At 42.0% G+C, this 13107-nt stretch overlaps 1 protein-coding gene across 2 annotated transcripts; it reads right to left on the bottom strand.

The window, feature by feature from the left end:
* Positions 1–2957: 2957 nt before the first annotated feature.
* On the bottom strand, positions 2958–12757 carry LOC127761992 (protein indeterminate-domain 4, chloroplastic-like). 2 transcript variants are annotated; one of them, XM_052286327.1, is made up of 5 exons: positions 12335–12757; positions 12067–12134; positions 11524–11884; positions 9790–10189; positions 2958–4741 (listed from the first exon to the last, which is right to left on the bottom strand). In XM_052286327.1, exons 3-5 carry the CDS (start codon positions 11747–11749, stop codon positions 3520–3522), a joined length of 1848 nt encoding a protein of 615 aa, XP_052142287.1. In that variant the 5' UTR covers positions 11750–11884; positions 12067–12134; positions 12335–12757; the 3' UTR covers positions 2958–3519. The 2 variants fall into 2 exon arrangements, with proteins under 2 accessions (XP_052142287.1, XP_052142286.1); XM_052286326.1 differs by lacking the exon at positions 12067–12134 and having other exon boundaries at positions 12335–12755.
* Between the last annotated feature and the right edge of the window lie 350 nt (positions 12758–13107).

Here is a 13107-nt window from a genome sequence, read left to right as displayed (position 1 = left end):
GACGTACTCATGCATATGCATATGCATATGCCCTAGTTTATAATTAAGAAGAGAATGTACTTGAGGACTTTGTCTAATTCCGTTCCCCTGTGAAATATCAACGTCGATCGAGGCAGGCATGTACCGAACGATCGAACACCTTGTCCCCCCACCACGGGGAATCATCGCTGTCACGTCCTGTATACGCCCTGCGCCACACGGTTGCCGTAGTATGCAAGATAGCGATAGGAACCACGGTTTTTTCATTTTTCTCCTTGCCCTCTCTTCAAAACCTAATTGAGGAGTGCCAGCGAAGAGCTAACCGGCCTCTATCTTGAGCAAAATCTCATCGAGATAAATTCAAAATCTGAACAAAATTTTAATTAAATTTGAATATATGCACTTTCTTTGACCGGTTGAAAGAAAAATACCAGGAGTACTCCGAGACAGTGAGATCACATTATAGAGAAACCAATCAACGGTATGATGAACTAGTCTAGTTGGCAAATTAAGTTGTGGCACTAGATACGCTTTCGCTATTTTATGGATAAAGCTGTAAGGTTGCTAGCTCGCGGACGCCACAACAAGCAGCCAATCATTTGTGGCAGTACCAAGCCCAGACGTACGATCACCCATCATTTACTCTACGGTTCATCCGTGGAAAATGAACAACGCAATAAAACTAAAAGTTATTATGGGTAAAATTTGTATATTAATTTGTGTTCTTAATTAGCGATTTAAAAGGTAATGCATAAAAACGAACACAATAAAAACAACTCTAAAATAATTAGATTTATTTTTTTTGCATAACTGATAAGCTAATTAGAGACAAATGATAGAGCTAGCCGCCAAACTCGTCATTGCATGACCATGAGCTATATATTCTTCTTAGTTCCCCTGCTCGCTACATATATAGCCAAGTGTATGCGAGAACCTATCAAGTGCCCTCACCCCAAGCAAAACCTTCATGTCAGAAGAATTTCCCGCTTGGCGTGCTGTCTTTGAGGTTGTTGCAAAACACTCTTTGAAACTCAAATCCCAAGTTGAAAATCGGAATCATTCAATTTTCATTTGGACCAAAAAAAAATTCGAACATTAATTAGTTGAGTGATGCGCTATGAGACAGAAGTCAAATATATAATTGAGAGGGGGAATTAATATATAGGTCGAAAGTGGCTCTAGTTTTTAATAACTCGATCAGATCTGCACAGAAAGCACCAACTTTTTGAGAATTAATTGAGGCTATGAAATCCACTCAATTTTGAAATACTTCAAATCCCAAATAATATTAAAATTAATATATAGACCATATAATTCTCTCACAATTTTTCAGAAAAGGATAATGGTTTGAAATGTTATTTCCAGGACTTAAAAATCACATTTCATATTGATCAATCGCATATCTATTATAATTTTTCAATGGTTTTATATATATCTCATATACATGTAACCCAATCGTTATCCCAAAATATTTAATAACTTAACAACGTTGGCTAGATTTGTGCTAGGTGAAATCAATTATATATGTTCCAATGTAGAAAGTTATAATTGCAGTTTTGAATGATGTGATCATTAATGATTTATATGTTTATTACAAATTTATAAAAATACTTTGAAATTGTAGTATATAAGATAGGAAATCTCAAGCTATTTTAAAGCAAATTTAGGCCCTGATTCTTTTTCTTTTGATTCACATAATCCGGTTTCTGGATTGTGATTTTTAGAAGTTCTTAAATTGATTGTGGATTTGGAAATAGTCGCAATACTCGCCGTGAACATCATTACCCAAAATCCACAAAATAGCTCAATATCCTGCTTTTGGATTTTAGAAGAAAAAAACAGGATTTGATTTTGCTAATCTGTTTCCGGAACCAAGCTATTTGTTTTTCTTCAAAATTAATTGTTGGGGCAGAATCAAAAACAAAAAATGAAACATGGCCTGAGTTGGGTGATGATTTCTACTGGTGCATTTTTATTCAACAACACTTTAGATCACACTCATGCACCGCCCTCCTGTTTTCAAGAGATCCTTTTGGTGCAAGTTATCTAGGTGTTAACATAATTTATCAATCTTACAAAATCACATATATAGGCGCACACACACGGGTAAAAGAATATCATACTAACTATATAAAAATGAAAATGAGTCGCAAAATAATTAACCCCTTGAATATATATATATATATATATATATATATATATATATATATATATATATTTGAGAATTACATAGTACAACGCACGCACACTCACCCCATGAACGCACGCACGTAAACCCTACCCCTATGAGCATCTTTGAAGACTGGACCGGCAAATCCTGGAGATTAACGAAGTCACCACAGGCGTCTCGCTGTTAACGGGTACATCGCCTACCACTAAAAACACAAAGCCGTTAAATACTGGAAACCACTAGGTTACAGGCCCTTTTGCAACCCCTTGAATATATTGGAACAATTACCTAAATGTAGTTGCAGGAAATGGAAAAAAAAAGGTTGGAATCATTTTTTATTATGTTTGTTTATCCATCCCGTATATATATAATGAAAACAATAGTACAAAGATAAAAAAAATCGATTATAATCAGGGAGAAAAATAAAAATATATTAGCTTTGTTTTCTTTCTTGTTCTTCTTCAGGGATTATGGACCTGTTTTAGGAAGCTTTTTGGCGAATTGTAGCTACTTCAAAAATCTCCAGCTAGCTCCCAAAACAACCTAAATTATTCGTCTTGATTGTGAATGTTAGTAGCTATAGATAGAACCCAAGAATAAACTAGCAAAAAAAGTTATATAGGAAACTGTAGCTATATACCTTCGAAATAAACTAGCAACAGAAGTTATAGAAAGATCTAGTAGTTTCTCATCGGCTACTTTTTAAAATTTCGAGCTCAGTAAACATAACCCATCTATATTAGCAACACAGCCGACACGTTGATGACATAATTAACATGAAACGACATACACCACAACATGGACTATATATCATGATTAACTGCATTAATTGCAAGAACAATATTTTTGCTCTAGAGGGTTAACTGAATGACTGAAAGAGGACAAAAAATAGAAAAGATCAGTAGGGTAATTAAGTCTCATTATCCCCCACAGACCTATAATTCGTCTGACAGAAAAGAAAGAAGAAGATAATACAGTCTCATTGCAGTTATCCCTGATCCAGTACAATTAACCCAATTACATTTAGCAAGACCTATTCTTTCAAATGAAATTTAGCAATAAGATCTATCAGGAACAGAATAGTATATTGCAGTAATAACGCCTAACTTCAGCTCAAGTCTCATGATTCCTGTTGATCTAGCTTCATCATCATGCATTAGTAGGAGACTAGGAGAAGCTCTTCTGCTCACCATGTCTCTCGCTAAGATTGTATCATCATCAAAGCTGGCTTTATCCTTTTGCATGGATGCATGCAAAAACATCTATCACATGTGTCACAAGTCACAGCATTGTATTGCAACCTGCAAATCAACAACTTATTCCTGCCATGCATGTTGATGCCAACGTGCCACGTATATATGCTTAAGAGATCATTGCATCCTGCCTCCGTTGAAGGACGACGACGCCGACTTCATCTCGGCCTCCAAGGTGCCATGCATGTCGCTGCCGCCACCGCCATGGTGCTCCCCTCTCGCCATCGACATCCCCCTCATGAAACCGCCGCCGCCGACGCCGAGGAAGTCACGCGTCACGTCGCCGTCGCCGCCGCCGCCGCCGCCGCGCTGCAGGCTGAACTTCACCTCGTGCTGGTCCATGTCGTACAGCCTCGGGTCAATCATGCTGCCACTCCCAAACATGCCCTGGTGGTCGGCGTTGCCACCGCCGGCGAGCGAGTTCATCAGGCTCTGGAGGTGCATCTGCCCCTGGTCGACCATGGTCGTCCCGCGGCCGTGCGGGATGGACGACGGCGCCGACGAGCCGGCGAAGCCGCCGCCGAACACGGACGCGCCGGCGCCGTTCGCGCTCGACGTGCTCGAGCCCATCTGCGCCGCCTTCTGGAGCAGCGCGGTCGCCGACATCTGCGGCAGCATCATGGCCTGATCATTCGCGTACATCCCGGCAGGAGAAACCTGGTGGTGGTCGCCGCCGGAGAAGTTCCCACCGGCGCCGAACAGCGCCGCCGCCGATGTCTCTGAACCGCCGCCGCCGCCGCCACCACCCCCTCCTTCGCTGAACTGGTCGGTGTTCGTCATCTGTCCCTGGCTCGCGTGGCCATGGCTGGAAGTACCCGAGCTGTTCGCGCTGTTGGCGATGTAGCCGAGGTTGTAGAGACCCGGACCCGACGGCGACGGCCCGCCGGTGCCATTCCCTTGGAGGTCAGGGAGCTGCATGAGGCCATGGAACGGCTTACCCTGCAAGAATCCGTGCGGACCACTGCCGTCGCCGCCGTCGCCGAACCCCTGCGGCGCCGCGCCGAGGAGGAACGGCGCCGGAGGCTGCTGCTGCGGCGGCGGCAGGGGCCGGAATGCGGAGGCGCTGGACGACGACAGGAGGTGCTCGAGGCGTGCCGCCATGGCGCCACCGCCGCTGCCGCCGAAGCGGAGGAGGTCCGGGGAGGCGCCGTGATGGTGGTGGTGGTGGCCGTGGTCCTGGAGGGTGGAGGCGAGGTGGGAGCCGACCTGGGAGAGGCTGAGCGCCATGTTGGCGGCGCCGGCGGAGCCATAGAGGTGGCCGGCGGCGGCGGGTGGCAGCCGCGCGCTCTCCTGGGCGAGGGCGTCGCAGAAGGCGCGGTGGGTGATGAAGCTGTCCCTCCTGCATTTGCATGGACGACGACGGACACATGCGATGTACCATCAAACTGATCACTGTCCGTGCGGCACAAGTTTGCACGTGAAATTGTACGACGCAAAAGTGAAGATAACTCGAAGGGCAGTGCATGTCACTACAGTATCGGGTACTGATACAGAAATCACGTGAAGTGGTGCTCATCAGCTAGACAGCTAGATGCAAAATTTTTGCTGTGTCATCCGTGCAAATGTAGTAGTACTCTCTCTATTTTATACGGTAAGTTATTTGATTTTTTTTCCCTCGTCAATTTCTTTTAAATGTATAGAAAAATTTAGCGACATCTAAAATATCAAATTAATTTTATTAAATCTAACATTTGATATATTCTAATAATATGTTTATTTTTTAAATACTATTATATTGTTCTATAAATTTGGTCAAAATTAAATAAGTTGACTAGAAAAAAACAAAAGACTTATACAATTTTGTTGTATTTTTAGAACTCAACATGCAAACAATGTCAAATCAATATCTCCACATTATTTTTACATTATTTAAACATATACATTACCATTTCTATGATATATAACATGCATTCATCGACATATTTCGCAGCAAAAAGCGGTGTATCGACTAGTTTACTATATATTGGAAAGAAGGCATTGCCATCATATCGATACTAACAACTAAGGCTGCGTTCTTTGTGATGAGTTCTGGGGGATTGGGTGAGAAAAGGACATCGTATTCCGTGCGCACGCTTCCCAAACTACTAGACGGTGTATTTTTTTAAAAATTTTCTATAGGAAAGTTGCTTTAAAAAATCATATTAATCCATTTTTAAAATTTAAAATAGTTAATACTCAATTAATCACGCGCTAATGGCTCACCTCGTTTTATGTATCTTTCCAATCTTCTCAATCCCCCTCTCCTCAAACTCTCAAAGAGAGTTGAGAAAATAGTATTTTTATTCTAAACTCTTAGAAGGATGTCCCATAATTGTTTGCATGTCACTCAAATAGTCTAGTTGTTTTTTTTAAAAAAATAAAAAGATATATTAATATGGGATATATCACTCCACAAACATGAAGCTCAAATTCGACTTCTATATCTCACAACGAAAAAAAATTAAATTATAGCTAGTTAATGCATATTCATGGTTAAATTTATTTTTTTTCGTTACGACATGTAAAAGTTGAATTTTAACTTGCATGTTTGTGGAGCGATATATCACATATTAATACATCTTCTCATATTTTATTTAGATTTTTTCGTAACTATTTGAATTGCATGCAAATAACGAGGGGATGTCCTCTCGAGAGTTTAAAATCCACTCCCGAGAAAATGATTATTTTTCTCTAATCAATTGCATGTTAAGCACAACAGTACAGAAATCCATGCAAAAAAAAGCACTATAATAATTAGATGCAATGTGTATTCAAGAATTATATATTTGCATCTTTTAGGAGACGTAGTACGTACGTTCCATTCTTGCCTTGAACCGATAAGATTCCAAGTTCCATACACAGGACGACCATATATTTGTACGGAAAAAGTTACAAGCTGGAGTACTAGCTAGTACAGTAATTGGCAAGGATGCATGAATGTGTGTACACTGTGCGTATGACTTGAGGTGGGTACGAGAAATAATGGTCGTCTAAACAGTAGAACTGTGTGATATACTATCGTTGAAATATCTTTAATTCTTTCTTCTACAAGTAAAGTGAATTTTATCTATTGCGTGTAACAACTCCTACTGTTAGTATTCCGAAAAAAAAAATCTTGGGAGAAGTATTTTAAGCTATATTAAATCAAGAATGTGTGTCGTGCGCGCCCTCGTTTCATGTATGAAATCTAAATAGTTATAAGCTAACAAGATTTGGCCATATAGATTATGCCGTCACATGCATGTATTACTGTACAGACATCCACGACCAAATTCATTTACATCAAAGAAAAAACAAACCTAATTAACTATGAAATTAAAGTAGTGTGTGTGTATTTCCCGCAGTTATATTTTTTCCCACTTGTTCAAATTAAGTTTGAACATACATATTTGTAGGGTAACTATATGACAACCCAATATACGTTATTAATGTTTTATTGATTATGTAAGCGACACGCAAAAGGAGGGCAATGACCTTCTTATTTTAGAATGACCTTTAAAGGCTCAAAATATGTACAACTTCTACCAAGGTGCAGATAAATGCCTAGCGACCCCGGGTAGCTCCTAGGCCACCCAGGGTTGTCAATGAATCACGTTTTTATAATGTCTTGTATTTGAAGTGTTCAATAACATTGATATATAATTGTTCGTACTTGTGTTTGCATGTACTTTAAAAAATTATAAATCTTTTTTTTAGAAAAAAAAATCTAAATCTACCAGTGATTCTACATGTTTTCAAGTGTGGGGTTGACTAAAACCTGTTCGTTTCATCACTTGACTTCTATCACACTCAATTGAAGCTCGAGATCCCAGAAACTCATGTCAATCAGGGATGAAAACGAGGAAAAGAGTAGGCAGATTGATATAGCATGGCGTCACCGATATATATAGGTTCTTAATTAATATATATGGTGCAAGAAGCTTCCAAGGAGAAAGGGCTGGGAAAAGAAATTCTACTACTAGCTAGTACTAGTAGTAGACATATTGGACATCGCCATGGTAGAGAGCAGTAGCACACGCACACGCCAACTCGCCCGGAGACATGAGAAGACTTTGTAAAAAGCTCATTTTCCAAGGAACCAAAGGGTGATCCAACAAGAATATATATGGATGAAAAAACACATGCAAAACTACAAAAGCCTACACATATATATAGGGCTAGGCCCCCATTGCATCAAAATTATTGATGCTAAGAACTCTGCATGCAGAGGTCATGCCATGAAGCCAGAGAGGAAAATGCTCGAGTTGTGAAAGATAGGGGTGAACACTTGCTGCTATTCTGGAGAGAGAGAGAGAGAGAGAGAGAGAGAGAGAGAGTCTGCCGTATGCGTGACACTGCTGCTAGCAAGCGAAGTTGCACCCATGTGACTCGTGAGATCAGATGTAAGGGCCTGGATCGGAGTATGCATGTATCCAAGGGAAATCTAAGCCGTGTGAAGCGTGAACCACAGGCTCTTCTGACACGTAAGGCCAACGAAAGGCCCTGCACCGCACATCTATCTAGCCGGCCAGCTCACACACATTCACATATCATATTCTGCATGATATAAGTTATAGTTTGCATTATATTATTTTTAGATATAAATAGAAAGTCAGCTCGATCCACGGGTGGATATACACAGCGAAAGACTATATATATCCATACTCTTCTATATGGCAGCTCAAAACAGATTAGCCAATTACGATCATATGGGGGTGTATAATGCAGACGTGTACAGCTCATTTCTTTTGTACAATTTACTCCTTCTATATTCAATAAAATTGGCGGCTCGCTGATTCATTAAAATAAAAATATAGTGCAGACGTGTAGTGCCACACATATAAGCTTGTTTAATTATATTTTTATATATATGGACGACAATTTTTCTATTTACAGTCCACTGGGATTTTGTTTCTTAAATCTTGGCCAATTGATCTATGAAGATCTTGATCCGACGATTCGACAAGTGGCAAGCATCTTCTACCTCTAGCCGACCGAGAGAGGTGCGAGGAAGAGAGGGAGGCAACAGGATGACTCACTAAGAACATCACTAGTGACTTCATTGGTAAGCCCTCTTGGCACCAGCGACATCCGAACTTCAGCTGCATGAGCTGTATATCATAGATGAAGCTATATATACCCCAATAATAACGCTATGGTGTGGAGGATGAGATATGGAGAGGACAACTAGCTGGAATTGCTGGCGCCTTCCAATAAGGTGGAGATCGATCGAAGAGCTAGCGGAGGCGAGAGATGGATCGGGATTCCGGGCATCGAAGTGGTTTATTGCATCCCCAACAAATGTCCAATATTCTCCTCTAATAAATATCTTATTTGAAATCTCTAATAAGAATTTAAGGATATAAAATATACCTTGATCTCTATAACAGATAGTCTAAACTTAATTTCCTAAAATAAAAAGGGGCCCTTCTCTCCTCATGGGCGATCTCCCTCGCCCACCTTCCATGCCGCTATCTCGATAGCTCTCATCCCACGCATGATCAGTTTTTTGGGTGTGCCATTCCCTAGATGTGGAGAACGATAAAAACGGAGTTGGGGATGCTAAATTTTTTTATCACCTCTACATGGGAATTGTTGGATCCTATTTTTCATAGAAAAACCCATCTTTTTATGGTTGGATTTTATTTAGGAGCATTGTCTTTTTTTAAGGAAAAAACTGTAGGAGAGTGTCTTACAGTGTATATTTAATTATTAACATTTAGAGAACTGTTGGTCATGCTCTTACATATGTATATATATATATATAGTTATTGCACGGATCTTGGAATAATTCTGACCGCTTAGATATTTCAAAATTCAGTTGTCTGATGAATAGACAGACAGCCCAACGAATTAAGAATGTGCTAGCTAGCTGTCGACGTTCCGGGCATATCGATCCCGAATTGGGGCCATGAATCAGTATAACACATGCGCACACATATATAAACATATCGCGTTTATTTGTGTGACTTGTAATATATATAGCATGAGGAAGAGACGGGAGGCCTTTTCAGCCAGGCTTGACGACGATGCATGCCAGCACAAGAACGCTTGGAAACATTTGCATCAGCAAGACAATGGCAAGATCACGTGCGAGCAGTAGCCCTAATGCTCTTCGCCCATACATATGCATATGCATCCTGCAGACCACGCGGTACGTACACGTGTGTACGACATCGATAATTCTTCTCCTCCCACTAGCCATTAACCCTCGTGAACAGATTAGTTAAAGTACTACACTATACCACCCAGACAAAACCCTAGCCCCGGCCGAACGTGCATGCTGCCATTTTAGTGCGCACACTACTAAACATTCTTCGCTAGCTAGCACGCACACACATGCAACGTCTCATGCAGATGGAGAAATCAAGCTGCGAAAAACACCATGCATATATACGTAGTAAAGAGATGGGTAGAGTGTGGGCGTACCGGGAGAAGAGGGTGCCGCAGTCGCAGCGGTACTCGCGGGTGCCGCAGATCTTGGAGTGGGCCTTCCAGTCGGACTGGACGGCGTAGCGCTTGGAGCACTTGTCGCACTTCCACTTCTTCTCGCCGTGCTTGCGGCAGAAGTGCTTCTTGATGCCGGTGAGGTCGCCGAGGGCGCGGGAGGGGTCGTGGTGGACGCACGTCGGCTCCGGGCACAGGTACACCCGGCGGCGCTGCGCCTGCAGCGGGTTCTTCTGCTTCAGCTTCCACGGCAGGTTGTGCCCGCGCCGGTGCAGCTGCAGGTTCTGCTCCCGCTGGAACCCCTTGTTGCACACCTCGCACACGAACCGGTTCGTCGCCAGCAGCGTCTTCGGCGACAGCGCTATCACCTCCGCGTCCGGGTCTGCGCATGCAATGCATGCAAGTACAGCTTATTAGTACTAGTGCAAAGTAGTATTAATTAGAAGATAGGAGTATATATATACATATGCATGCGCTGCACTACCTGATCGAAATGTTAGTTCAACATAAATATTAGATGCATATATGTGAATGGTTAATTTAGATCGATATATAGATATAGATGCACGGTGGTTTTAACATTATGTGGGGATTAGAAGAGAGAGAAATAAGGAGTACAGCTTGCCGCACTACTGATGACAAAACCAAATTGCAGTGTGGCTGATGATGACAAACGCATGCATGTTTCTTAACACGAAAGAATTTCCCAATCGGAGTAGATTTATGGTGATGAAGATCGGTTAGGCATGCAAGGATGATTTGTAATGGGGAGTAGTGATTTTTTTTCCTTTTGATTTTAGTAGCCAGGGACAAATTAAGGCAAAAAGAGAATATTTGCACGAGATTATGAAGGAGGGGGGGCAAAAGAGAATTAATTTTGCAGCAAGAGGCATGTAGGGAACAAATGAATTGACATTGCTCGTGCATATGTCATGGCCCGTATCTGCATCTCTCATGATTGGTAAGAGAAAGGAAGAGGCCAGCAAGGGTGAAGAGGAGAACAGCTCACGTACATGGAATCTTGCCCAAAAAATCTCTAAGATTAATTGATGATTAAATGATGGTGATTGTCTATTTGAATTAAGGAACTTTACTGCGGTAAAGAAATAATTAGGGGAACCAATCTATCTACTGAAAAATAAGTCCGATTTATAATGACATATGAGAAAAAAAAAACAAAAAAAAACAAGAAATCATTTTGTGCTTTGTACCTTCACCTGAACTGAGGACTATACTATTCATCCAGGTGAGACTACAAGCTTTAAATGAAGTAGTGCTGGGTGACTACAATCCAGGTGCGTAAGAAATTCATTGGACCAAGCTAGAGAAGAGAGAGAAATTAGAAACCGAAGAAGATATAGGACCATTTCATGTAATTTAAATCCAAGGGAACCAAATCTTGGACTCTATGCTAGCGTACAAATCCCTTCCAAAAAAGACATTATGCATGTGAATCAAAAATTTCAAAACCAAGAAAAAAAATCACTAGACAAACACGGTAAAATCGATACAAAAACCATGTGAATCTTGGACAAGCTAGCAGTAGCTAGCTGTCTTCTTGTGCATGCTAAAACAAAGGAATTGAAACTCGCTCCAACCGATAAATCGAGACAAGATCAGCAAGGAGATAGAAGAATGCTATGCTGGCATCCATGCATGCATGACTGAAAGTCTGAAACTGAACAAAAAAAAAGGGATAAACTTTGCATGGATTACCTGGTAAGGTTCTCTTCTTCTTCGCTGGTGGCGCCGCCACGGCCGCTTGACCGGCCGCCGACCCTGCCGCAGAAGCCGCCGCCGCGGCGTTGGATGGCGCCATAGGTGGCTGGTGGTGGTGGTGTTGCTGCTGCTGGGCAAATAGCGGCTTAATCTGGTCCTCATGGTCGCCATCCCTAATTCCAAACAACGCCGCCACAGCTGCCGCTGATGAGTTGGATGCCATGGCCGCTCTCAGATTTAATTACCCTCGAGCGAAGCTAGCTACTCAAGAACAGAAGGGAATCTTTTCCCTTCTTGTAGAGCTTTGGCTTCGGCTAGTAGCAGCTTTCTTTTCTTGATTTCCCGTCACTGCAAGAAGCTGTAGTGTCCGAGTGAGACATGGCGATAACAAACTCAAGCAAGAACAACCAAGATTGACACTACACATCATGCAAGCACACAAAGATGAGAAGATGTCAGAAAGTTCTCTAGCAAAAGGAGGATGGGGATAAAACCAAAAGAAAAAGAGCAGAAAGGAGAAACAGAAAGGGATGAGAATACCTCTCAATACTTATGTAAGTATCTGCTTGGAATCGATCTGAAACAACAACAAAGGAATCGACAAGAAGCTGGGGAAAAACTCCAAAGGGTTAGGGCTCGTCCGAGATGAACAAAAGAACAAAGTGCGCAGGGAAATCCAAACAAACAGTTACACTCAGAAACAAAGGAAAAGAAGAAAAAAAAAGCTCGCAAACACCCAAACCCAAGACGTATATAAACTAAAGAACCAAAGCAAAAACAAGAGCTTTGCTTAGCTTCTTCTCCATACCTCTCCCCTCCTCTGTGCCTGTCGTCTCTAGAGCTGCATGATGCTAATACTCTTCCAGCTGCTTGCTCTTGCCTGCTAGTCCTGGTCTACTAGGGAACTCATGGCAAGGGAGAAGAAGCTAGTGGAGAGGAGGAGGCTAAGAAGGTTGTTGTCTGATTTCTTTCATCTCCTTGTCATACTTTTCTCTCTCCCCCTTTTGCTTCCTTCTTTCCACACTCTACTATATGCTCTCTCCTCTCTGCTACTATATATTTTTAAACAGCCTTTTTACCTTAGGTTTATTCAGGGGACAAGTCGATTTAATTTATTTACCCCTTTTCCGATGCCTACGCATACGTATCTATCAGGGTTCACATGTACAGAAATGTACAGTCTGATGTACAGAGTGAGACAAGTGAGGGTCGTAGTAGAATTGTAGAAAAGAGGAGTGTATAACTCGGGTAGAGTTGATGGGGGAGAAATGCTCACGCAGGCGAGAGCGGCCGGTGTCGTCAAGCGGCTGTGGATTGGGTCCACAGACTGCGGGGGCTTACCGCATCCATCTCTCCCTCGCCGATCAGCGGCGCATTTGTATATGTGCTGTGTGCACTGTGAGCACACGAGATACCATTCACATAAGCCGACGTACTTTTGGATTGGGACAAGAAAATTTTCGCTATTGTGACCTACAGTGCTACAGCCTGCAAGCATAAGTACGAGGGCATTTCTAATTAAGCTACTCAGGGAGGCAGGAGCAGTGACTGATACAGAAATAAATAGCAGTGGGATCTGAA

Source organism: Oryza glaberrima, chromosome 2, assembly GCF_000147395.1.
Source record: "Oryza glaberrima chromosome 2, OglaRS2, whole genome shotgun sequence".
Lineage (NCBI taxonomy): Eukaryota > Viridiplantae > Streptophyta > Magnoliopsida > Poales > Poaceae > Oryza > Oryza glaberrima.
Note: the sequence above shows the minus strand (reverse complement) of the source record. Positions and strands in the feature narration are given on the sequence as shown.